This window comes from Vombatus ursinus, unplaced genomic scaffold (genome assembly GCF_900497805.2).
Source record: "Vombatus ursinus unplaced genomic scaffold, bare-nosed wombat genome assembly UNPS02015255.1, whole genome shotgun sequence".
NCBI lineage: Eukaryota > Metazoa > Chordata > Mammalia > Diprotodontia > Vombatidae > Vombatus > Vombatus ursinus.
The window spans coordinates 13,219,716-13,245,492 of NW_020955033.1; the positions used below are offsets into that span (position 1 = coordinate 13,219,716).

The window sequence follows — 25,777 nt, forward strand, 5'->3', positions numbered from 1 at the left end:
AATCAGTAGATAGACAACAAAAATTGAAGAAAGACAGGTGATGATTGAGGATCTAATCTTCTAGAAAAGATGGTAGGAGAATAAGATTTTAGGGTTGTCATCATCTGTATAGCCCAAAACATTTACAATAGATTCAACTAAAATCTTGTTTGATTAAGAGTTCATGTTCTTTAATTTTTCCCCTTTGAACAAATGTCATGCCTCACTTTCAAGTCAATTTGGTGTGGATGACAGGGCATGACTAGCTCTTTGCCCTTCATTCTTGAAGAGGACCACGTCATCAGGGAGGTGATGCCATGATATACAAATGAATCGGATTTAAGTGAGGGAGGGCTGTGCATTATAATAATCATCAATCTCACCCTCTCCTCCAGGGCCATCTGGGTCCAATGGCCAGATAGGGATCAGGACAACTGGAGATGGCCCAGAATGCAGTGTGGGACTTCGGTCTTTAACAAGCCTTAGTTTGACTGAGGCAGCATGCATTCAGTGATTAAGGTTTAATAAAAAATGAGGCAAAGAATGACCTCTTTTTTTTTTTGGTGAGGCAATGGGGTTAAGTGATTTGCCCAGGGTCACACAGCTAGTAAGTGTTATGTGTCTGAGGCTGGATTTGATCTCAGGTCCTCCTGAATCCAGTGCTGGTGCTCTATCCACTGAGTCACCTAGATGCCCCCTACAATGCCCTCTTTAAAAAAAAAAAAAAGATCTAGGAAGGGAAGACCCTCAGGATTTCTGGCCAAAACAGAAACAATTGTTACCTATGTTCATTCTGTGCCAATCAGGGTCCGAACAGTGACCCAGTAGGTCTTGGTCCGGGACCAGAGTGATTTGGGGTTAAGGCTAGTCTTTAAGAGAAAAAAAATTTTTTAACGTTTCAGATTAAAATTTACATTCCCTTTGGACAGAACATTGGCAGGTAACGGTATGATACCCTATGTGGAAAGAGAAGAAAGATGAAACATACATACCCAGAGTCACACAGCTAATAAATGTCTGAGGCTGGATTTGAACGCATGAAGATGAGTCTTCCTAACCTGAGGCCCAGCACTCTATCCACTGTACCACCTAGCTGCTTGTATTATAGAATACATGAAAAGTAAATACAAGGTGGTTTGGGGCAGGCAGGCACTAGAAGCTAGGGGATCATCTAAAGCTTCATGGAGAAGGTGGTACATGAGCAAAGTTTTAAATTGGGGATTCCAAGAAGCAGAGGTGAGTAGAGAGTAGATTCCAAGCATGAGGAATAGACCATGCAAAGGCAAGCAGATGGGTGTTGGGGAGGAACAGCAACGAGGCCATATGGCTGGATTGTAGAGTGCATGGAGGGAGAGTAATGTATAAGAAAACTAGACAGGTAGTAAGGGCTCAGATTATTTAAATAACAAGGTGAATGCATGTGTGAGGCTAGAGATCATTGACTGTCACTAGAGTTTACTGAGTAGGAGAGAAGGAATTGTCAGACCTAACTGATAAACACTTCAGTAAATTCTAAAACAGCAATTCTATGACATCTATGAAGGTTTCAGGGTCAAGAAAGCATTAACTCTGCTTACTGAAAATACACAAGAATGTAGTTACAACACTGCTCATGACTGTTTAGCTTTAACAATCACCTTTCTTCATACCTAGAAATGGCATTGGTTTCCATTAAGGCAAGGAATGAGCAGGTTGCAACATGATATTACATTATTACTGCAAAATTATTCTGTGCAAACCCAATCCAGAAATCATTGTAGCAGTAACTATGGAAACTAAAGGGAACAAAACAGACAAGGTGAAAAAATTAACCACAGTGCTCCTTGGCATCTATAAATATATATAAAATAAGTACATGACTTTAAGTCAGGTGTAACAAGTTCTCGGCAAGGACAAGGTACCAACTCAGGTCCATCTTTATGTAGGAACCCAAGAGCTTCTCTGTTTTCTGATGCTGGATCCTTTTAAGATTCCTCAAGATGCCATTCCTCCTTTTAAATGAGTGAATAAAATCAATGGCATCATGAGTAGGCAATATATTATAGACGCTAAAATTTTTTTGACCATTTATTTGGGAAATCTGGACATGGATGATTTACCTAGAAATAATTACAAAAATCTAGCACTTCGAGCCCTGTTCTTCTTTATCAGTGGTCCAGAATCCCTTCTCATGATTTTTATGATGAAAACTGTGGTCTGTAAAGACAGGGTTCAGATGATAATATAGGAGAAAGGAATATAGAAAGCTCAAAACTAGGATAAAAAAACTGTTGATTAGCCAAAAATCTCAGCATCAAGTGTCTTTGAATTAAGGTCTGATATCTAAGATATTTAAGAACTAATACAACCATATGACCAAAAGCCATTCCATAATAAATGTCGTCAAAGGATATGAACAGTTCTTCAAAAAAGAATTGCAAACTATTAACAATCCTATGAAAAATTGTTCCAAATAACTAATGCAGGGAAGCAAATGGACACAACTTTGAGTTTTTACCTTATATCCTGAAAACTGTTGAATGGAAACTCTTTGTGTCAGTCAAGAACTGGAAGCAAAGTAGGTATTTGCTGCCTGAAGAATGGCTAACCAAATAGTGGTACATGAATGTAATGAAATATCATTATATTGTTAGAAAAGATGCCAGAGGATTCACCAGAAGAGTCATATGAACTGATGCAGAATAAAGTTAAGCAGGATCAAGAAAGCAAGATGACCACAACAATGTAAATAGAAAAACAATAAAATGAAACCGAATTGTATGACATTATAATGACCAAGTTTGGCCCTAAAGAAAAGATGAAAAAAAAAAAGAAAAAAAAAAGAAAAGAAAAGATGAGAACATACCGCCTCTCTCTATTAACCGAAGAGATAGGAAACAAAGGGTGACTTTTTAAAAGTCCATAATAACATGGGTTCCAGAATAGGGGACAGATATTTTCAGAAATGAGCATGATGTAAAAAGACATCAATAAAACTCTAAAAAGAAACCAGAAAAATTGTTCGACACCCACTGCAATCAGAGACAGCTAGGTGTCACAGTGGATAGAATGCTGGAGTCAAGAAGACCCAAGTCCAAATCTGACCTGACGTTTCCTAGCTGTGTGACCCTGGGCAATTAAGTCACTTACTATCTGTCTGCCTCACTTTCTTTCATCTGTTAAATGAGGATAATAATAGCATCTACCTTACAGGGTTGTTGTGTTGAGGTTAAAGTGAGGTATTACTTATAAAATGCTTTGCAAGACTTAAAACCCTATATAAATGCTAGTTATTATTATTGTTATTGCTTCCACTTCATCTTTCACTCACAATTTTTTTTCTATACTTAACCTACACAAAATAAAATGGGCATTTCAATACACATATATGCACAGGAAAGGGTTATACATACATACATACATACATAAATACTCACACACACATACATATACACATATTTCAACCCATAAGTCTCTATAAATCAGACCTTGCTCTTCTTTTTAAGTATAAATTTCAAAGCTATCCTGCTTGTCTGTGATTCCTTCTGACTTTTTTGTTTCCTTCTCTTTCTGTGAGGGGAAATCCTATCTCCATTTCCCTCTCCTTTCAACTCTTCCCAAATGAAAAAAATTAATACAAAATCCTTGTATCAAATGTATATAGTCAAGCAAAACAAATTCCCATAGTGGCCATGTCTAAAGATTTACATCTCATTCTGCATCTTAAGACCATCAACTGTTCCTCCCAAAGGTGGTAACAGATTTCATTTTCAGTACTCTGGAGTCATTTCATTCACTTCTCAATTCCTTGCAATCTGCTTCTAAAAACCATATCTCGACTGTAACTTCCCTAGAAACGGAATTAGGATTCCCAATTAACATTCCCTCCTCCAAAACCTGCCCATGTCTTATTGTAGTCACTCGGGAAAGAGGTGAACTCTAAATGTTAATATAACTTGACAAACATATTTGGAGTTAAAACTGTAATAACACCTAACACCAAATTTTTCTCAAAGGTAGTTTTACAATTCCATCTGAATTGAGGTAATCTGGAGTGGTAGATGGAGCACATGGCTCAGAAGACAAGGACCTGGGTTCAAATTCTGCCTCGGATATTAACTAGCTGTGCGACCCTGAGCAAATCATTTAACTTCTTTATGTCTCAGTTTCCTCATCTGTAAAATGAGCAGGTTGGACTGGGTGGCCTCTATGGTCTCTTCAAACTCTGTACCTAAGATCCCATGAGCCTCCAAGAGCTGTTTTTGGCTTCTTTCAATAATTTGAATACTAACCCTCCAAGCCAACCCCATGAATTTTGAACACAACTATTCGAATATATTATGTACTAAGCAACATTCTTTCAGATATAGGATTATACATAGCTCTAACTTTGGAAAGTACCTTAAGAGTTTATGTAATATAACCCCTTCATTCTACAAATGAGGAAACTGAGGCCTAAAGAGTTAAAGAGATTTGCCCAAGGTTGAAGTTAAAAACAGCAGAAGCAAGATTTGAACCTATCTCCTATGACTCCAAATGCAGTCCTCGTTCCCAGCTACCATACTGCGCAGGAAACTGAATGCTCTTTCACCATAAAGCTTTCAAAGATTAATTCTCCTATGATAGTCTCCTTCAAAGAAGGCAACTCAACTCTCCAATGTCTATGAGTGTTCTGACAGATGGAGAAGTCATGACAGCAAATCTGATAACATAAGAAATTTATAGCTCCTTTTCCACCATATTTTGTTTTTGGAAGCTCTCATAGGAAATTTATTTTAAATTAACTTTAAACTTAAATACAAAATGAGAGAAAAAAGAGAACAGTTCCATATATACAGCAGAACATGAAAGGATTCAATATACAACCATAAAGTTCCATTTCAAACTGTTTACTTTAAAAAAAAAATATGTAATACTACACATTGTTTTCAAAGCTACCCAGCTTTTCTGTGCTTCCTTCTAAGTTTTTTTTTGTTCTCTGCTGTTCACTTTTAATTTTTTTCCTCCCTTCCCCCTCCCCACTCTGCATTAGAGAAGGCTACAATTAAACACAAACACACACACATACACACACACACACATACACACACACACAAGACCATATTTCTTTTCTTTCTCTGGAGGTGGACAGCATCTTCCTTCATAGGGTCCAAGTCTTTCCATGTTTTTCTAAAATCAATCAGCTCATCATTTCCTATATCAGAGTAGTATTCCATCACAATCATATACCATACCTTGTTTAGCCATTTCTCATTTGAAGGACATCTATCATTTTAGCCAATCTGATAGGTGTAAGATGGTATCTAAGGAAATTTAAGAACTACTTACTTTTCTAGCTGTATAACTTCTTCAAAATATGTTAAATCATAATTAAGTCTTTTTATGAAGCAAGCATAGAAATGACTCGTCAAGAAAATGGAGCACAAATTTGTGACTGACCAACTTCATGTGGAGAAAAGTCACCCCTGAGTTAAAAAATGCCAAAATATGCTCCTTTAAAAAAATGCAATATAGGTCTTTTGACAAGATAAAAATGTTTTAGACTCTGTCATTGTTTAGTCATGTCCAACTCTTTGTGACCCCATGGACCTTATTGTTCATGGGGTTTTCTTGGCAAAGATACAGAAGTGGTTCGCCATTTTCTTTTCCAGTAGATTAAGACAAACAGAGGTTAAGTAATTTGCCCAGATCTGAGGCCAGATTTGAACGTGGGTCTTCCTAACTTCAGGCTCAGCACTCTAACCACTGAGCTACCTATGCCCCTATGTTAGATCCTATATTAACAGACTGCAAAAATTAGAGTTTGATGAATGTTTGCATATGAAAGTTAGATCTGCACTATATGCTCTTACAATGTAACATAATCATACTCCTTTTGATTAGCTACATCTTCAACCACAAAGAAACTTGTTCCTTTGAAAGGAACTGTGTCTTCAATTAAACAGAATAACTATTAGCAAATAATTAATCTGGGTCACATCTGTATGTCAATTGTCAACTGAAATAACCTACTTGCACTGAGCCTTTCTTAGTTTACTATAGTCAGGATAAGAATGAAGTTCCTCCTAACAGAGGCCTGGGCTCATGCAGGACAAGACTGTACAGACAGTAATTGTACACACAGAAACCTGTTTAAGCCAACAGATTAAAAGTGACAATCAGTAGGACGGTGGGACAGAGGGCCTATCAAAAAGTCAGGAAGACCCTGGTTCAAATCTTGCCTCTGATATATACTGGCTCTGAGAACACAGGGAATTTACCTACATTTACACTGCCTCAGGAAGGAGTCTAAGATTATAAATGACACAGCAGCTGCTGATCTGTATGAGTGGATAGTGTTTCTGCACTTAGAATTCCCCACACCAATGAATCTTTTATAGACAACCCCTCACCAAAATTTAAAAAAAAAAAAACCCGCAAAAACCATCCTAATGAATGAATCTGTTAACAGCTGTCCTCTGTTTAGATATTATAAGCAGATAAAGGAACAACCACCACCAAAAAAAACCACACAACATACCACTGGCCTCCTTTCTGATCTGTGAGAAGTGAGACAGTGGTTCAGCAAGCCATCTTCATCCAACTCCTTCTCACAAAATGGACACATGCATCTGGAACCAGATATAAATACAACTATAATGTACTGGCGACTTAATAAGAAACAGCAAAGTACACTGGCATAGTCAGTTGATCTGGGGTCTAGTCCCAGCCCTGTCATTGATTTGATGTTACCATTGATCAATTACTTAAACTTTAATGTGCATCAGTTTCCCTATCTATATAATGGACATAATAAAATTTCTTTCCTAAATTTTCCATAGGCATATTGAGCAGAATATAATGAGATGTGGTCAAAGTATTTTAATCTTCCAAGAAGAAAAGTACCATTTGCATTTGTACATAGATTTATTTTTATATTCATATTTCTGCATGGATTATCTCCCCAAAACCCAGCAATGCACCCCCCACCCAATACTATTAGCTGAGTTACCTTTCCCTGACCCAAATATTCCCTGATGATTTCTGGATTATTCCTTCACATGGAAAACTAAATTTATATCATCATTATTTAAATATATAATGAATAATATGCATCAAGGCGTAAAGAATATGGGGTGACCACATTCAAGATGGCAGTAGAGCACAAAACCGGACGCCAAAGAGGGAACCCTAACTCCTCCTCAAGAAGCAATTTCAGCAGCAGCTAGGTGGCACAGCGAATAGAGCACCAGCCCTGGAGTCAGGAGGACCTGAGTTCAAATCCAGCCTCAGACACTTGATATTTACTAGCTGTGTGACCCTGGGCAAGTCACTTAACTCCAATTGCCTAGACAAAAAAATAAAAATAAAATAAATAATAATATATATAGAGAGAAAAACAAGAGACTTCAGATTCTCTATTCTACAAAAGTACACTGTTCTCAAAACATGTCTATTTTCAGCAATCTCCCTGTTGTTTTAATAGTATTTCAAAGGTGATATGCAGACAAAATGTACTTTTATTCTAGAAGCCCATTTAGTTTATTATTAATTCATTAAGAAGTGAAATCCAATTTACTACAGTTTCTGAATGCTAAAACTGGCAGCTACCATGCCCTGCCCCACACAAAATTCATTCTTTTACAAGACTGTTATATTGCTGAAAAGATGTAGAGTAAATTTTTGTGAACTGAATCTAGGCTTTTGCTATTTAAATAAACCCAAAGGCGAGTAATTTTGTAAAGGGAAGTATCCATTGCAATGCAAATAATCACTCTTTAAATTTCTCAGTGTTCTAGCTTAGGTTTTCTGAAAACCAGAACTCAGCTGAATTCCCTAGGTAGTATAAGTGTGATCAAAAAAGTAGCTGAGTTAATGTTCTGACTTCACTGCTTCATGACCACAAACACTGACTTCTCAACCAAGCACAATATGTAGGGAAGGTTTATGGCTTGTACCACTTCCTCGATGGTGAAAGAGTACAGGGTTTTCAATTATTCTGACAGATCTAAAACACTCTTCTAATCAACAGAGTAAAGATATGGATTTTCATTGAAAACTGTACTAAAGCTAATTGCCATCTCAACTGCCAAAAAACTGCCTGAAGGGGAAAAGGCTCCAACAGGAATAAATACCCACCTAATATTAAGATTACTATATGGCATCTAGGATACCAACCACTTCCCAGCCTTTTCTATGAAATGGAAGCAAAATGTAAGAGAAGTGACTAGGGAAACAAGCACTTTAGGAGAAGAAAAGAAGAATTTTTAAACTATGATTTGCAAGATGAAACTCTGGGTCAAAATACAGTCAAAATAATGTTTGGTCAGAAGGTTCAGTTCTGCATTCTATTTCTGGTTCTTCCTCAATGTAACATCTTCCTCTTGCATAAACTGAGGGGGGGAAATAGATCCAATCTCTATACTCCTAAAAGGGATTTTATAAAATGTTAGATGCTGAACACTGACAGCGAGAGGGTGCAGTGGATACAGCGTAGGCCTGAAGCCAGCAAGACCTGAGTTCAAATATGACCTTACATACTTACTGTGTGACCTTAGCCCAGACACTTTGGCTTGCTTGTTTCCTCGACTTGTAAAATGGGGATAATAACAACACCTGCCTTGTAAGACTGCTGTGAGGATGTGATCAGGTAATATTTGTAGAGCACTTAGCACAGTGCCTGATACATAGTAAGTGCTATATAAATTCTTATTCCTTTCTCTTCCCCATCAAAATTAGCCAAATGATTACTAATAGCAAATGTTACAGGTACTTGCTAGTAATAATGCCCAACATTCATATAACTCCTTAAGTTTTGCTTTGCATAATTTCATTGAACCTGTCAACAACCCCATGAAGATTTTGTTGTTCAGGTGTTTTCAGTCATGCCTGACTCTTCATGACCTCTTTTTGGAGTTTTCTTGGCAAAGACACTGGAGTAGTTTGCCATTTCCTTCTCCATTTTACAGATGAGGAAACTGAGGCAAACAGGGTTAAGTGATTCACTCAGGGTCCAAGGGCAGATTTGAACTGAAGTCTTCCTGACTCCAGGCCTGGCACTCTATCCACACTGCGCCATCTACCTGCCCAATGAAGAAAACGCTACAGGAATTACTACCTTCATTTCATGGATGAGGAAGGTGAGGCTTACTTAACAGAATGCCAATTGCCGTAACATTTTAAAAATAAAATTTGAAATTCAATAAATTAAGTTCATTAAAATCTTTATAAATTAACATTCATTAATAAGCTTCATGTCACTGAAACATTTTACCTTGTTACTTCTCCAAGCTCTTGAAGAGGTCCATATTTCTCTATATATTTCTGACAACTCCTTATATGAGCTCTCATTTCACTGAGACATACCTATGTTAAAAAAAAATGCATTTTAAATAAGTCCATTTTTTGCAAGGAATTTCCTACAAGTTATTTACTTTCTGCCCAGTTAATGACTGTCTTCATTTTGCATCATAAGAAGCCACACAATAGAGTAGAAAGTACAATCAATGCTTTTGGCATCAGGAGATATGGGTTTGAGTCTCAGGTCCTATCTGAGCCTCAATTTCCTTTGCAAAATGAGGTGTTGGACTAAATCAGGGGTGGGGAACCTGACACCTTTACAGAAAAAACTTGGATTCAATCAAATGGCTGCACTTAAGGATCTACAAGGCCATGTGTGGCCTCAAGTCCGCAGGTGCCTCACCCCTGGACTAAATTATCCCCATGGCCCTTTACAATTCCACGAACTGACTGCACTCTGTGAATTACTCTGAGGCCAGGTCTTTAAAAGAATGTATTCATGGTAACAGTACAATCTGAGTTAATGTACTACCAAAATTTTGAAAACTCTGCGTAAAAATGAAAATAACCTGATGCTCAATGTATCACTTTGACCTGTTCATATGTCACTTGAAGTTTAATAAATTATGCAATCATTTTATACTTTTTCTGATTTCATTATACAAGAATGGATTTTTAAAAATAAGGAAATTTTGGAATGTAGTAAGTGGACAGAAACCTTGTGAGTACAGTCCTGGGCAAGACAGAATGTGGTGGGTTTATTATATGCTCATTAACATTATATGAATTCACAACACATGCCATAATAACTCCATTAAGATAATACTCAAAAGATGGCTAGTGTATTACATTTGCACCAGTCAACAATAAGGAATATTTTTTTTTATTACGGTTATCAATTTAGCAATCCTAACTATCAGGGACGTGTTGCTACATAACATCAGTTTGGATAAGTGTTTCATTAGGTACTGATAACATCTTGAGTCAAAGGAAGCTTTGTACCCAAAGCAGCGGTACAGGGATGGGCTGATTCATCAAAGCTACAGAAGTTAAACCTCAAACCCCAAATCCATGATGTCAAAGGATGTTGCAGTTTCCGGACAAGGCTGGATTAAAAAGAAATGATAACGACAAAACAGAGTTAAGCTTTCTCAATATCCATCTTAGAGACAGCTACAAAAGCAGGGGAGGTACAGAGAGGAGAATCTGCTTGCCTTGAAACAGATATATATTTTAGAACATTCAACACTCAACCATACAATTCTCCTGTTATAAAATTAGACCACACTTTTAAATTTAAACTCTGTATCACCAAGATAAACTCCACTCCTCTTGTGCACTTAAAATTAGGGCTCACAATACTCATTTGAGCATCAATATCTATTGAGCATCTGTTATGTGCTCCGATGTGCTAGTTAATAATGCCTAAAGGCCTGATAATCTATTTGGGGACAAGATTGACAGCAACAGCCTGAGACAACTGTCCACAATAGCTGCCATGAGGTCACAGCTACATTATGTGATATACATAGTATGAGTGCTATACCACCACTCAAACAAACAAGAGAAGCAAGAATCAAATGAGGGCTGAAGTCACGGAAGGTTTCCTGGAGCAGGAGTGACTTAAGCTAGGACTAGGCTTTGAAGGATGGCTAGAGTTGAATAATCTGTGAGGAGAAGGAAGGGTATCCCAAGCAAGGAGAAGAACCTGAACTCACCCCTACCCCCAAAAAGGAACAGCACAGAAGGGAAAGTATAAGAATCATTTCAAAGGAAAAATTGATAGAGTCATCACTGACTAGGTATGAGGAACAGCATGATAAGAAGAAGAGTCAAAGATGACAAAGGTTGGGGCAGCTAGGTGGCACAGTGGATACAGCACTGGTCCTGGAGTCAGAAAGACCTGGTTCAAATGTGGCCTCGGACACTTACTAGCTTGTGTGACCCTGAGCAAATGACTTAAGCCTGATAGCCTCAAAAAAAAAAAAAAAAGAATGAAAAAGATGAAAAAAAGAAAAAGATGACAGAGGATTCAAGCCTCTTTAGCTGAGGAACTGTTTGTGTCACTGTCTGAAAAGGAAGAGCTGAAACAGACAGATGGTTTGGAGGAAGAAGATGAGAAATTTAGTTTCAGACATGTTACATTTGACATGAAATGACAACATACAACTGGAAATGTCCAGGTAGTGGTTGGAGAAATGACATCAGAGCTCCAGAGGCCTTGATGATATGGAATATCAGCAGGATAGACCTCACTGTGATGAGAACAGATAAACTTTCTAAAGCACAGGGAGCAAAAGCAGCAAAGGGGAGAGGCCAAGACTGAGTCCAGGCTGATGGCCATAGTTAGGGCCAGGTGCACTACATGTATCCAGCTAAGGGAAGAGACAATGGGAAAAAGGCCAAGGGAGAAGTGGTTATTAAAAGCTTCACTGAACTATGCAAAAAAATAAAAAGAGAGAAAAAGAAAGAGATGGGTGATGGGGAGGAAGAAAAGAGACACCTCAGATGATGCCTGAATAAAAATGGTATAGTAGAAAGCATGCTGGATGTGGTATTAGAGGATTTGGGTTGAAATCCCAGCTCTGACCCTTATTGACTGTGTGAGCTTGGGTAAATCACTTAATCTCCTTGGGATTGAACTAGTTTGCTTCTAACATCCCTTCCACTTCTAAATCTATGATCACCAAAACAAAGATCCAAGACAATTCCAAAGGACTCATGATGAAAAAGGCTATCCACCTCCAGACAGAGAACTGGTGAACACTGAACGGAGATTGAATTAATCTTTCTTTTTAAACTTACTTTATTTTTCTCCCTTTTTTCATTGTGTTTTCTTTTGCAACATGGCTAATACGGAAATGTTTTGTATGACTTTACCTATATAATCAATATCAAATCGCTTGCTTTCTCAAGAAGTGGGGAGGGGCAAGAGAGAGGGAGAAAATTTGAAACTCAAAAATCTTTTTAAATCAAAAGTTAAAATTTTTTCTATATGTAATTGGGAAATACCTAATGAAATAAAAATATTAAAAAAATAATAAATCTATGATCCTGCAAAATGAAATAAAGACAAACATTGGTTTTTTGCTTGCTTGTTTTTTAATTCATTTGGCTCTATCTTACTAAATGCTAACTGTTTCATCTAAGATTTTAAGTCTATAATAATTTCTTAAGGTTGAGTGAAAGGAAGGAGAAAATTATATAGAGACAGCATGGTCGAATGAAGGTTTTTCTTCAAGACTGGGAAACCTTCTCATGGTTGGAAAGCAGAGGAGAAAAAATGAGGAAGCTCACAGAATCACAGAATTTCAGAGGTAGTACAGATCTCAGTGGCCATCCAGTTCATCCTGAAAGGGAGTCCCAATTACAATATATCTAAAAGTAGTTATTCGGTTATTGCTCAAAGACATTCAGTGAAGGCAAACCCACTGTCTCCAGAAGCACTCCAATTTGGGACAGCTAAGTGTTAACAATCAACAAGCATTTATTAAGCAACTACTGTATGCCAGGCACTGTGTTAGGTGCCAGGGATACAAAGACAAAAATGAAACCATCCCTGCCCTCAAAAGCTTACAATCTATCTGGTAAGATAACATGTAAAAATAGAGGCAATCATCAAATATTTTATCAATCAAAGCATTTATTAACCCCATACTATGTGCCCAGCACTGTATCATAGGGATATAAAGACAAAAGTGAGACCTTAAAGAGTTTATAGGTTAACTGTGGTGAAAACCTGTGCCTATAAATAGATGCAGAATATTTACAAAATAAACAAAAGGTCATTTGTTGGGAGGGAGGCAAGGACATTTTGGTAAATGTTTAACAACTGGCTCTCTGGAGGGAAAATGCACTCATGACACATTTCTAAGTTTATTCTGCATTATTCCCATTGATTCCATCATTTTTTTAAGTCTAAATAATCAGCAAAAGAATAAATCAAGCCATGACTTGCAGCATTTTGATGATTTCCAAAGTATAAATGCTCACGCTCATAATTTTACAATCAGTTGAATTTAAAGCAGTTCAAGCTGGCTCCAGCACACTCCTGGGTAGATGGGGATAGTAGGAGAATCAGAAAGGGCTTCAAGAAGAACATGGTGCTTGAATTGAATTCTGAAGTAAATGAGGTATTACAAGGGGTGGAGCTTACAAAGGAGTGTATTTCAAGAATGGGGAAGAGCCAGTTCAAAGGCATGGAGGCTGGAGATGAAGTATCATGTGTGAGGAATAGCAAGGAGGCCAGTTTGGCTGGACTATAGAATAAACACACATACAAGGCTGGAAATGTAAGCTGGAGTTAGGTTGTAAAGGGTTTAAAAAGTCAAAATGAAGAATTTATATTTGATCCTACAGGAAATATACAACTTTTGGAGTTTATTGAGTTGAGAAATGACATGGACAGTCCTGTAATTCAGGAAAATCACTTTAGCGGCAGTGTGTAATTTTTCTAACATTAAGCCCCAATTTTCCTCTTTATAACTTCTACCAAATCTTTTAGCTCTTCTATGGCAGTCCTTCACATACTCGAAGATAGCTATCCTCCTCTGCCTTGAGTCTTCTCTTTTCCAGGTTAACTAATCCCCCTCTCATCATTCTAGTTCTATATGGCAGGGACTCAAGGGTCTTCACCATTCTAATAGCCCTCCTCTGGATGTTCTCCAGCTTATCAACGTCCTTCCTAAATATGGTACCCAGTTGTGGGCACCATACCGCAGATAAGATATGTCTATTAGGACAGAGTACAGCAGGACCAACACCTTCTTATTCCTGGAAGCTCTGTCTTTCATAATGTAGCCCAAGATCACATTAAGTTTTTTTGGTTGCAATATCACACTGCTGACTCACTGCGAGCTTGTAGTCCACTAAAACCTCCTGGTCTTTTTCAAACTGTTGCCTAATTATGCTACTTGCATTTTATACTTGTGAAGCTTATATTTTGAACACAAGCATAAGGTTTTAAATTCATCTTACTGAATTTCATCTTATTAGACTCAGCACAGTGCTCCAGCTTGTCAAGATCTTTTTGGACCTTTGCTGTCATCCAATGTGTTAGCTTTCCTCTCAGCATTTGTAAATTTGTTAAGTATGCCATTTGTGCCTTTATCTAAACCAATGATAAAAATGTTAAATAGTAAAGGGTAAAAGCACGGACCTCTGGGGCTTTCCATCAGAGACCTATTGCTAAGTTGATGCTGAATCATTAATACCTACTTTTTGAGTCTGTCTATACAATCAATTCCAAATTCATCTCATTTCATGATTGTCTAGCCCAATGGTATCAAACTCAAATGGACACAACTGCCACTGAGTTGCATATTAATTTAGAAAACCACAAATTAACACTGTTTTGTACTTTTATTTATTTTATTAAAAATTTCCCAATTACACTTTAATCTGGTTCTGGGTCCAGGAGGACCACAGGTTTGACACCTCTGGTCTAGCCCACATCTCTCCACTTTTTCCATAAGAAAAATGTGATTCTTACCAAATTCTTTGCTAAAATCTAGATAAACAATATCTATAGCATACTCCTGATCTACCAAATTAATAATCCTGTCAAAAACAGAAATAAGGTTAGTCTGGCATGACCTACTCCTGATGAAGCCACACCTGTTCTTTATGTTACTGCTTTCTTTTCTAGGTCTTCCCAAACCATCAGTCAAACTTACTAGCTTTTGGATTGCACACTGTATCCTCTATCTCTCTTTTTTTTAATTGAAACATTTGCCCTTTCTTAATCCTACATTTCTTTTCCTTTTCTCTCAGATCACTGACAGTGACTTGGCAATCAGTACTGGAGGGTGTAGTTCATCTGGCCTAGGTGATTTCAATTTTAATCCAGGCAGTTAGGAGAAATTGAGAAGTATTCAATTCAATTAACACTTATTAAACAAATATGTGTCTAGTACTGTGCCACAAAGCTAAACAGTCCACAGCCTCAAGAAGCTTATATTCTACTTGGATAAATAACACATAAGTTGATAAATACAAATGTGTGTGTGTGGTATGTATAATATGTGTACAAATACATACACATACATATGTTATCATCAAAATGGTTTTAGGGGAGAGATAGGGAAAGCACTAACAAATGGGAGAATCCGGAAAGGTCTGAGGTAGGAGGTAACATGAGCTAAGCTTTGAAGGTAGGCTAATCATCAGAAGTTAGGAAAGAAAGATTCCAAGTCTGAGATGTTAGTGCAAAAGAGTGAAAGCAGGAGCCAGAATTCATGTATGGGAAAGAGCAAATAGGCCACTTTGACTAGAAGGCAGAATGAAGGGGAGTAATGTGCAATCAGCCTGGAAAGATAAGATCAAGCCAGACTGAGGAAAGTTTTAAATTGCCACACACAGAGGAGTGTGTCATTTCCTAGAACAAAAAGAAGCCATTGCCCTTTCTTGATGAGGGGAGTGATATTATCAAAGCTCTGCTTTGACAATATTGATTTCACAGCTGTGTGGAGGATGGACTGAAGATGGGAGAGACCAGAAGCAGAGATATTATTTAGAAGATTATTGCAATAGTCCAGGCAAGAGATAATGAGGTTGGCAATTTAAGTCATGGCCATGTGATTGGAGATGTGAATCCATTATGGAGGTGGAATTAAGACTTGGCAACTAGTTGGACATAGGTTATAAGGATGAGGTAAGACCTACATGGAAAACTGGAAGAATGGTAGTGTCTTCAACAGAAATAAGGAGGTTAGAGTGAGATCTGGGGAAACCTAATGAGTTATGTAAAGGGCACAAGGGAAGTACTTAGCTAGGAGTTAGTCAGTGATACATACCTGAGTGTTACACTCTGTGCAGTTCTGGTAGATTGCTTTCATTTTCTTCATTATATCAGTTGCAGGAACTCCTTCTGAAGGGAGATATGCCCGGCAATAAGGACATGTCCACTTACTGTTCCTCAGGCTTGTAGAAATACAGGAACGGCAGAATCTACCCCCAAACAAAGCAAAATATATCACTTTCTTCAAAGGGTTTGGCAAAGTTTTCACAATTACAGCATCTTTTTTATTTTTTTTTCAAAAACTTGGACTCACAAATTAAAAGCTTCACATAGCATTTTAGACTCCCAAGAAGAAAATTTCCCCTTCCAACAGCTCTGTTTTGATGGCGACATCTGACATCACCCAGACTTCACTGTAAGTATAATTTGAATGTAAAGCCAAGAGTAGACACAGACTGGGATCAAAAAGAAATAGAGTCAAATGGAGAGCTTTAACACCAATGCTATTTCATTGTGACAACTTTTCCCTCTCTTCTCTTCACCTAAGACATTAGATAGATAGATGTCTCCTTACTTTGTGGGTTCTTATTTTGGGTATGAGAAAATGTAACCGTCTAATACCAATAACAGTACAATAAATAAATAAAATTTCCCCATTAGAATATAAGCTTCTTGAAGGCAGGACCTATCTTTTTGCTTTTATTTATATGCCCAGTGCTTAGTACAGTGCTTGGCCCATAGGAAGTGCTTAATAAATGCTTATTGACCGACTGACTGAAAGAGATAATACAATTATTTTCATTAGTTGTACCTCAAATCATAAAGTAATCTGATAAAATCATCTCTATCAAGAATGTTTTAAAGAAATATTGTTTATCCAGATTTAATATTTAATAGTAACCCTTACTGAAGTCTTAACAGAATCAAGGAATAAATGAATAGAAAATCTTATCACATTACTAAATATTGAATATTACAAGAAGAATATAAAATCTAGATCCACACATGAATGACAGTTGACATTTGCATAACCTTTTTAAAGGTAGGTTTGTAAAGTGTTTTAGATACATATAGATAGATAGCTCTAGCTATATAACAAGTACATATATATAATTTACATTTTATATTATATATAGATGATAGTAAATATTATCTATATATTTCTTTAGTGTCTCCTGACTCAATGTCCAGGAGACTATTATATAAGAGATACATAATTTAGAATGCATGGCATGATGCATCTTAAACTACCCTGTACAAAAACAGGATCTACACTGTTTTTGGAATTACATACTGGGTTAATCTTTGGCAATGGAAGATCAACATAGATATTTTTAAAGTTCATTTTCCTTGTTGTCTGGATTTCTGAAAATTGAAAGGTAGATTCTTTGAACTCTGGTCCACTGAGTTTGACAACACAATTCCTGGCAAAATTCTAGAACACATTATTAAAGGGATAGCTCATAAGCACTTAGGAACAGAAGGGATGATTGCTACTATAACTCACCAAATCTGCACACCAAGGTTTGAAACCATGTTGTCATACAACTCCTATAACCATTGGGTTGCCAAATCTTGTCTTATTTATTTGATGATTATATTGATGATTTATTGATAACATCTCTCCTATTTGTTCACTTTTCTCTACTCACATAGCCATGGCCCGAGTTCAGATCCTTATCCCCTCTCATCTGTGCTCTAACAATAGCCTCCTACTAGGTCTCCCTGAGTCAAGTCTCAGATCCATCCTCCACAGAAATCACAAAATGATTTTCCCAAAGTTCAGGTTTGACCATGTCATTCCCCTACTGCATAAGTTCAATTTTTTTTTAATTACCTCTAGGATCAATTAAAAACTCACATGCTTGACATGTAAACCCTTACCAAACTTCCATCCTTATAACCCATTACTTCCCTTTACACACACTCTTCCAGCCAAATTGACATTTTTATCATTCCTTACACATGATATTCTGTATTCTACCTCTGTACTTTCGCATTGGCTATTCCCCATACCTATAATGCTTTTCGTCCTCATCCCTTCTCCTTAGACTCTAGCTCAGTTCATCCCTCTTTAAGGCTTCAGCTTCAAGGCTCAACTCAAGTGCTACTGTCTAAATTTTTTGCTGACTCCTCCAAATTATTTGGTATCTATTTTGTAAATACCTGTATATGTACTTGTCTTTCCTCATTACACTATAACCCCCTAGAGGGCAAGAATTGTTTCATTTTTGTATTTATGTCCAGGCTGCTAAGCCACCCATAGTGCCTGGTATACAATAGGCATTTAATAAATGCTTGTCAATTGATTTGAATTACAAAACCCAAGGAATAATGATTAACAGATCAATGTCAAGCCAGAGTCCTAGCTTTAACAGAGTGCCTTAGGCATCTCTTCTTGGACCTGTGCTGCTCAATACCTTTAATAATTTGGATGAAATAGATGATGTGCTTATAAAATGTGTGAACAACATGAGATGGAATAGGGTATCTAACGTATTGGATGACAGAACTGGTATCCAAAAGTATCTCTCTTTTTTTTTTTAAATTTGGCTAGGCAATGGGGTTAAGTGACTTGCCCAGGGTCACACAGCTAGTAAGTGTTACGTGTCTGAACTCAGGTCCTCCTGAATCCAGGGCTGGTGCTCTATCTACTGTGCCACCTAGCTACCCCTATCCAAAAGTATCTCAACAGGCTAGAAGGATGGATTGAGTCTACGATGATATTTTTTCTTTTATTTATTTATTTATTTATTTTTACAGGCAATTGGGGTTAAGTGACTTGCCCAGGGTCACACAGCTAGTAAGTGTCAAATGCTCAGTCTGAGGCCTAATTTGAACTCAGATCCTCCTGATTTCAGGGCCAGTGCTCTATCCACTGTGCTACCTAGCTGCCCCATATTTTTTCTTTTTACTAAATTTTTATTGATTTTTTTTTTTTACATTACCTAAATTTCCCCAAGTCCCCCGCCCTTCCAGATATCCAGACTTTATAATCATCAAAAGAAGAAAACATTGATATCATGCTCTGCATTTTAGGCACAAATCTGTCAGAAACGGATTTGTTTAATTTATCATTATTTTAATATCTAAGCATTTCTAGCTTAGGAAGAAAAAAAGAGAGCTGAACAAACTGTAATAGTCTTATGTTCTTGGATATGTCCCTCCTATCAAGAGAGTTTGAGGTAATATTTATAGCAATCTCATAGAAGAAAAATCACAACGTTAAAATACAGTAGAGAGGGTAATATTTCAGAATAGTTGCCCACCAATTGTCATTATCCCATTTCTACCTGGACCATTAGCCTCAAAGGCTGACAGACAACTTCTTTCTATAATCAGTATATATCAGTTAATATCAACATCATAATCCTTTCTGAATGGAGAAGGGTGTGCCATAGGCTTCAAAGGATGAGGAAAGAGTAGACTTTCCTTAGATAAATAAATAAATAGCCCACTTTAGGGGATTAAGAAAACAATATTTTTTTTCATTTTCTATACTTTAAACATAAATTTTATTGATGTCTCTTGTTTCTGCACTGCCTAAATTTCTCCCAGAATTCCTCCCCTTCCTTTATCCCGGAGAGCTATTCTATATAAGTAATTTTTTTTAAAAAAGGGGAAGAAAATAATTTTTTACAAAGCTGATCAATATACCAAAACCATCTGAAAATATATGTAATGCTCCACACCATTGGATATCTAGTAGCTACAGAAGGTGGTGGGAGCAATGTTTTCTCATATCTGGATTAATTTCTACCCTTAATCCATTTCCTTAAGAGACTGCCTTTTGTTCTTAACTTCATCTAAGGAGGCACATCCGGAAAGGGTTTCAGCAGTGAATTATTGATATCTTAATACTCCCAGCTGAACTAAAAAATGAGGTTATTAATGTTTCCATAAAAAAATCTAAAGAGAAAAAAAATGGCAAAATAGGGCAATACATTGAAAAAAGTCTGACAATATCAATAATGTTCCCACCTTTGCACAGGGATGAGGGGAAATGTGTCTGCTCATCTCTCTTCCTTGGGACAAGTTTGTGATGATGAAAATTTAATAGAGATAAATATTAAGTCCTACATTTCAGCTAAAAAAATCCATTTCAAAGATATGAGATGGAAGTTTGGGTAGATAAAAATTCACATGAAAAGGACTTGAGGATTTTAGTGGACTGTCAGAGCAGTATGAATCAAGAGTGTGTTCTGGTAGATTAAATGACCTGAGGATGTTTAGCCTTGAGAAGTGAAGCCTTGAGAAGAAGTACTAGAAAGAGGAGGAATTCAACTAGTTGTGCTTGGTTCCATGAGGGCAGAATTAGGAACAATGGATGGAAGTTGCAGAAAGGCAGATTCAGGCTGGATGGGAGTAAAAACTTCCAAAAAAATTAGAACCCTTCCAAAGTAGGATGTGCTGCTTTAGTTGGTAATGAGTTCACTAAGAGTCTACAAGCAATAATTAGATAACAACGGGTTGGAGGAGGGGGGGAGCAGTTCAGAAGGGTTCTTGTTCAAATACAAGCTGTACCTCTGAGAATCCTTCCAACTCTGTATCCCCCCATTTTTTTTTCTTAAAGCCCGTCATCCTTCTTGATCCAACTTTTTTTTTAAAGTATCTCAGACTATGAGAGCCTACCTACCTTTTCTCTGAACTCTTTGAAACCTTGTCTCCTAAAATTTAGGTTGTTTTCAACTTTGCCCTCTTTATCAATAACCCTAGGACAGCACATTCATTTTCACTGTGTTCTCATCATTTTCACTTTATCAGCAATCTCCTCTTTATTGAGCAGAATCAGGCCCAGAATAGCCATTCTCTATGCTTGCTTTAGGAGAATAAATCAAAAATATATCAGATGTTTTATTTTTAGCAGAAGGAGACCTGGATGTGCTGGGCAAGTCAACAAGCAAAATGCTCCATTCTGAGGACTACATGAGGAGCTAGGAAGAAGTGCAAAGGTCAAAGTCAGAATTCCACAATATACTAGATCAGGGCCTATGCAGGAAAATTTGAGTGGGGGATCTAAAGCCAACTGAGGTTCACACAGAGTCAGAGGAGGAGCACTGGACTAAAGACAAACTTCTCCAGCCAAAGAATGAGCCTGAGGAAGCATAACTGTATGGTAGCTGGGTGCTGGTCACCACTCCTTCCCTCAAACAACTCAAGACAATGCAGCTGCAGGCTAGGACAGGCCCTCATCACAACAAAGGACTGCCTCAATGCCATCTTGGGGATCTACCATCAGTAATTTATCATCCATTTCCTCTTTGCACCCCAAGTGAGTAACAACCAATTTCGACCAGATTTGGATTTGGATGGATAACAAAAAAGATTAACAAAAGAAAGGGGAAAAGTCTCATTTGCACTTTCGTACTTTCTGTTTTAAGTTAAATTCAACACGAAACCACCTTGTTTAGGCAACACAAGCAGTTGTTCATTCTGGTGAAAAAATTTTGAACGTGGAAGGGAACCAAATAAGTTTGCCAAAAAGAGGGATTTGGAAATTCTGTTCACAACCAGAACAATGAGCACAGATTTGTCAAAACAAAGAATGGGAAAGCTGATTGGAAGGAAAATTGTGCTGGTGGTAATGGCTAGTTTTATGACTTTTTCCAGTTGCTTGGCTTCCTCCCAACCAAAACAGAACAAAGAGAAAAACTAAAGAAAAAGGTTTAACATTTTGTAAAAGGAATCAACAAGAACCTTGCAATCTGAAAGTGCCTTTCAACTGAAACACCATCAACAAAAGAGAAATACTGCCAAAGGTAAGCTTTACACAATCTAACCATTCAAAAAACCAGGATAATAATGGGCAGTTCCAAGTTACTCAGTCCAGTCCAAAAAGGAAACCTCCAAGCCTCGTGGCCCATTTGCATATACATATATTTCAAAGCATTAAAAAAAAACAAATCCAGTTATCTTTTATTGCTCATTATCTTATTCTTTTATACATAAGTTTGCCCAAGAATAAGTGAGGTAAGATCTGTGGCTACTAGTGGATAAACTGGATAAATATGGAGTCAGGTAGACTTTAGTTCAAATCTGGCTTCAGACATTTATTAGCTATGTGACCCTGGGCAAGTCACTCAACCTAGGTCTGCCTCAGTTTTCTCATCTCTAAAATGGGGATAATAATAGCCCCTGCCTGCAAGGGTTATTATAAGGACAAAGTAAGGTACTTGTAAAAAATTTTTTTGTAAATCATAAAGGGTCACATAAATGCTACTTATAATTAAAGGCCTTAGACACTACCAGTGATGTTATCTTGGGCATATCATTTGAGGGTCTTAGAGCCTCAGGTAACTCGGTAAGATTTCTAAATGAGTTTCACCCTCCTAGTGAAGAAGAATTCCCCATCACAAATCGAATACTGGCAGCAGGAAATAGTTATACCTCCATTATGGTTAAAGATGGCATTTCACTATAAATACACTTTTGATATACTATACAATTTTAAACTACCACCACCACCACTCCCCCAATCTGAAAGCATTACACTTCTAGTATGTATCTCAGGAATACATGTCCATGACACAGTATACAAACATGAAAAAGATTCTTACTACATCTATAGGCCAAACCCTGGGAATCTTTTCAGCCTATTTTTATAATGTGGAGGTGGGAGGAGGGAGGAGGGAAGAGGGAGCACAGATCTCAAATACTTCAATGTTTACAAATTAAATACTCTGTGGAACATGCCCTTTAAAAAGTAACTTAATTCTACATCACATCTTTATCTATATCATATCATAACTTTGCTTAGATATTACCAGCTCAATAATAGGCCAAATTAGATCAATCTGCCTTCCCCAACAATCTCCTCCAATTTTCCACCTTCACATCTTTTTTTCAGGCTGTTTCCTGAGCTTAGAATGCTTTTCCTCCTGCCTCTTCCCAAGGTGAACTGCTATCCATAGTCTAAAGCCCAATTTAAATGCCAGCTACTCCATGAAGTCTTCCTCGATCTTTAGGTAGTTAGTAACCACCTTTCCCCCTAGACTTCACCTAGCTTTGCCTCTGCTAACAAAGTAAATTACAAAATAAGAGACATTAGATTCATTAAAAAAAAAAAACTTCATACAGTCATTTACTGAAGCAATGGGTGGGAGTGGCAAAAAAAAATCCCACTGTGGCTTGACCTAAGTTAAGACTTCCTAACCACTGGAGCTTTCCCAAAATGGAATGGGGCTTCTCCTCACTAGGTTTTCAAGAAAAGGCCAGATGTTGAAGAGAGGATTCTTGTTAGGCATGGGGTGGACTAGAACACAGCCCACCCCTACCCCCCATCCCCATTCCCATCCAATCTGGAGACCTTCATGTGGCAAGATAAGTTGGTTGCATAAACCCCTCTAGCCACAACACATGGAAAGCATATGTTTTTATCCTTCTTTGTATTCCCAGGGCTTAGCAAAGTGCTTGGCACAAAGTAAGCCCTTAATTAATGCTTTCTGATTGATTGTGATAGTGGAGTTTTGGTTGTGGAATCAAGTAGCATACTTTGCACAACTGCTGAGTTGTGTGCATCTAAGCACTAGTAGAGATCGTAGGCTTAGAGCTGGAAGAGAATGACCTTAGAAGGTCAAATAGTCCAGTCCCCTCACTTTACAGATGAAGAATGTGAGATTAAGTGATTTGCCCAAGGTTGCAGAGAGCCGGGAGTTGAAGCCACATTCTCTGGCTCCAAAGCCAGTGTACTTGCCACTAATAGCTGTTGTTGTTCAGTGGTTTCTGACTCATTATCCCATTTGGATTTTTTTTTAAGTAAAGACACTTGAGTGATTTGCCATATCCTTCTCCAGATCATTTTGCAGATGAGGAAACTGACGGAGAAACAGGGTTAAGTTACTTGTCCAGGGTTATTAGTAAATGTTTGAAGTCACATTTGAACTCCAGGCCCTGCGCTTCATCGACTGAGCCACCTAGCTGCCCATTTTCCATCAAACAGCCTACAAAAGGCCAAGAAATTCTAAGCAACTGCATTTCTGGTCTGGGCAGCTAGGTGGCGCAGTGGATAGAGCACTAGGCCTGGGAGTGAGGTAGACACAAGTTCAAATGTGACCTCAGACAGTTGCCTTAGCAAGTCACTTAACCTCCATCTGTCTCAATTTCCTCATCTGTAAAAGGGGATAATAATAATACCCACGTCCCAGGGTTGCAGTGAAGTTTAAGGGGGATATTTGTAAAGTTCTTTATAAACATTAAAGCAAGATGTGTATATATGTGTATATATATGTTCACATGCACTTAGATTACACATTAAGGAATTAGAAATCATGCAGAACAATGGACTCACATAAAGCTCTGCTGGAATAAGTAATCTGAAAATGAAACCACTTAACCCATACTTCCTATTAAGCATTTTTTTCTCTTTAATGCTAGAAGACCTTGACCCTCCAGTCTCTTGCTTCATTTAAAAAGACTGAATTCCCAGAAGGAGGTATTTTGTTTAAACTACCAAACTTCAGCCTAACTTTAACAAAGTAGCAAGGCAAGAACTTGGGCGCTACTACTACGGTAACTTTACCTGCAGTCGCAGAAGGGGTGGGAGGGAGGAGGAAGTGGGGTTGGGGTTTGCTCGGTCAGTTGTTTTCGACAGAGGAGGAAGCGCTGTGGGCGTTTCAGGACACGTGCGCAGCCCCAACAAAACGCTACACGTCTGGGTCTCGGGGCTGAGGGAGGCACAGCGCCTGCCCAGCTCTGTTTACTTGGAGAACTGCGCTTGGCCGCAGCCGGCCACTTCCTAGTTGCAGGGTCTAGTTGGGCTTAGCCCTGGACAGACACAGTTACCCCTGTCGATCCAGAAGACACCGGCACTCCATGTAGACCCAGAACCGAGCGCGGACCCGGAGCTGGGCTGCCTAGCTACCGCGAGCATCCTAGCTAGCCCCGGAGCACCGTCTAGCGGGACCGGACTGGCTACTGACCCACTAACCTCCAACAGAGACCCAGGGTTCAGATTTGACTTAGACGCAAAAAGTAGCCCATTTGTCTCTCCCTCTTTCTCCCAATTCTTGTGCCACCTTCGGACAAGGCATTTTCCCTCAGCCGAGACCCGACAGGTCCAAGTTTTACAGTGCCACACCTTCAGCAGGAGCTCCTACTATTCGCTGAACGCGGCTTTACTAAGTTAAACCTCTTAATGCTCTCCACTGACCTAGACTAGCCCCCTTCTTCCTCCCAGCCAGCTTCGCTGTGGCCCGGCGGGCACCGGCAACAGGCGTCTCGCCCCCCGAGGCCGCTCACCCCTCACTTACACGTGGCCGCAGCGGGTCCGTATGGGCTGATGCAGCACTTCGAGGCAGACCGAACAATCGAAGGATGTGATCGGCAGCTCCACTTCGCTCCTCCTGGGCAGGGCTGATGGGGTGGCCCTGGCAGCCGGGGCTGCTCGGCCGCTGTCACTGCTCAGCGCGGAACCCATTGCCTGCCTCCTCTCTCGCTCAGACAGGGCTGCTAAGCTGGGTGCCTTCGCTTCAATTGTTTTGTTGTCCTGCGGTTAAGGAAGGAAGTCCCAGCCCAGCTGGGATCGCCGCCTCCCTGCCCCCACAGGCCTGTTCTCCGGAGCCAACCCCCGCCCCTTCTAACCTTCCAAGTGGAGAGTTTTGCCAGTAACTCCGCCAGTTAGAAATTATCATCTTCCCCCAGCTACCCCTAACTATGAGAGGAGGAGGCGGCAGCAAGTACTGCAGGGTCCTCCCCTCCCGGGAGGCTTGAAACCTGAAACCCAAACTGCACAAAGGAGTACCAGCTGCTTGCTGTTAGCTCTTTCTACCTCTAACCGAGAGAAAGCAGGGATGTGAACCTTTT

At 38.6% G+C, this 25,777-nt stretch overlaps 1 protein-coding gene across 2 annotated transcripts in view; it reads right to left on the reverse strand.

Annotated features, from left to right (window-relative positions):
- The window catches only part of LOC114031911 (E3 ubiquitin-protein ligase RNF125-like), a 34,922-nt gene extending 9,361 nt beyond the window's left edge, over positions 1-25,561 (reverse strand). Inside the window, exons 1-5 of one of the 2 annotated variants that reach the window (XM_027847111.1) lie at positions 25,225-25,561; positions 16,032-16,185; positions 9,212-9,303; positions 7,277-7,285; positions 6,479-6,569 (exon numbers count right to left, since the gene is read on the reverse strand). In XM_027847111.1, the coding sequence (XP_027702912.1) occupies positions 6,479-6,569; positions 7,277-7,285; positions 9,212-9,303; positions 16,032-16,185; positions 25,225-25,391 (513 nt within the window). In that variant the 5' untranslated portion in view covers positions 25,392-25,561. The remainder of the gene's footprint in view (positions 1-6,478; positions 6,570-7,276; positions 7,286-9,211; positions 9,304-16,031; positions 16,186-25,224) is intronic. The other variant, XM_027847112.1, reaches the window with a different exon arrangement.
- Between the last annotated feature and the right edge of the window lie 216 nt (positions 25,562-25,777).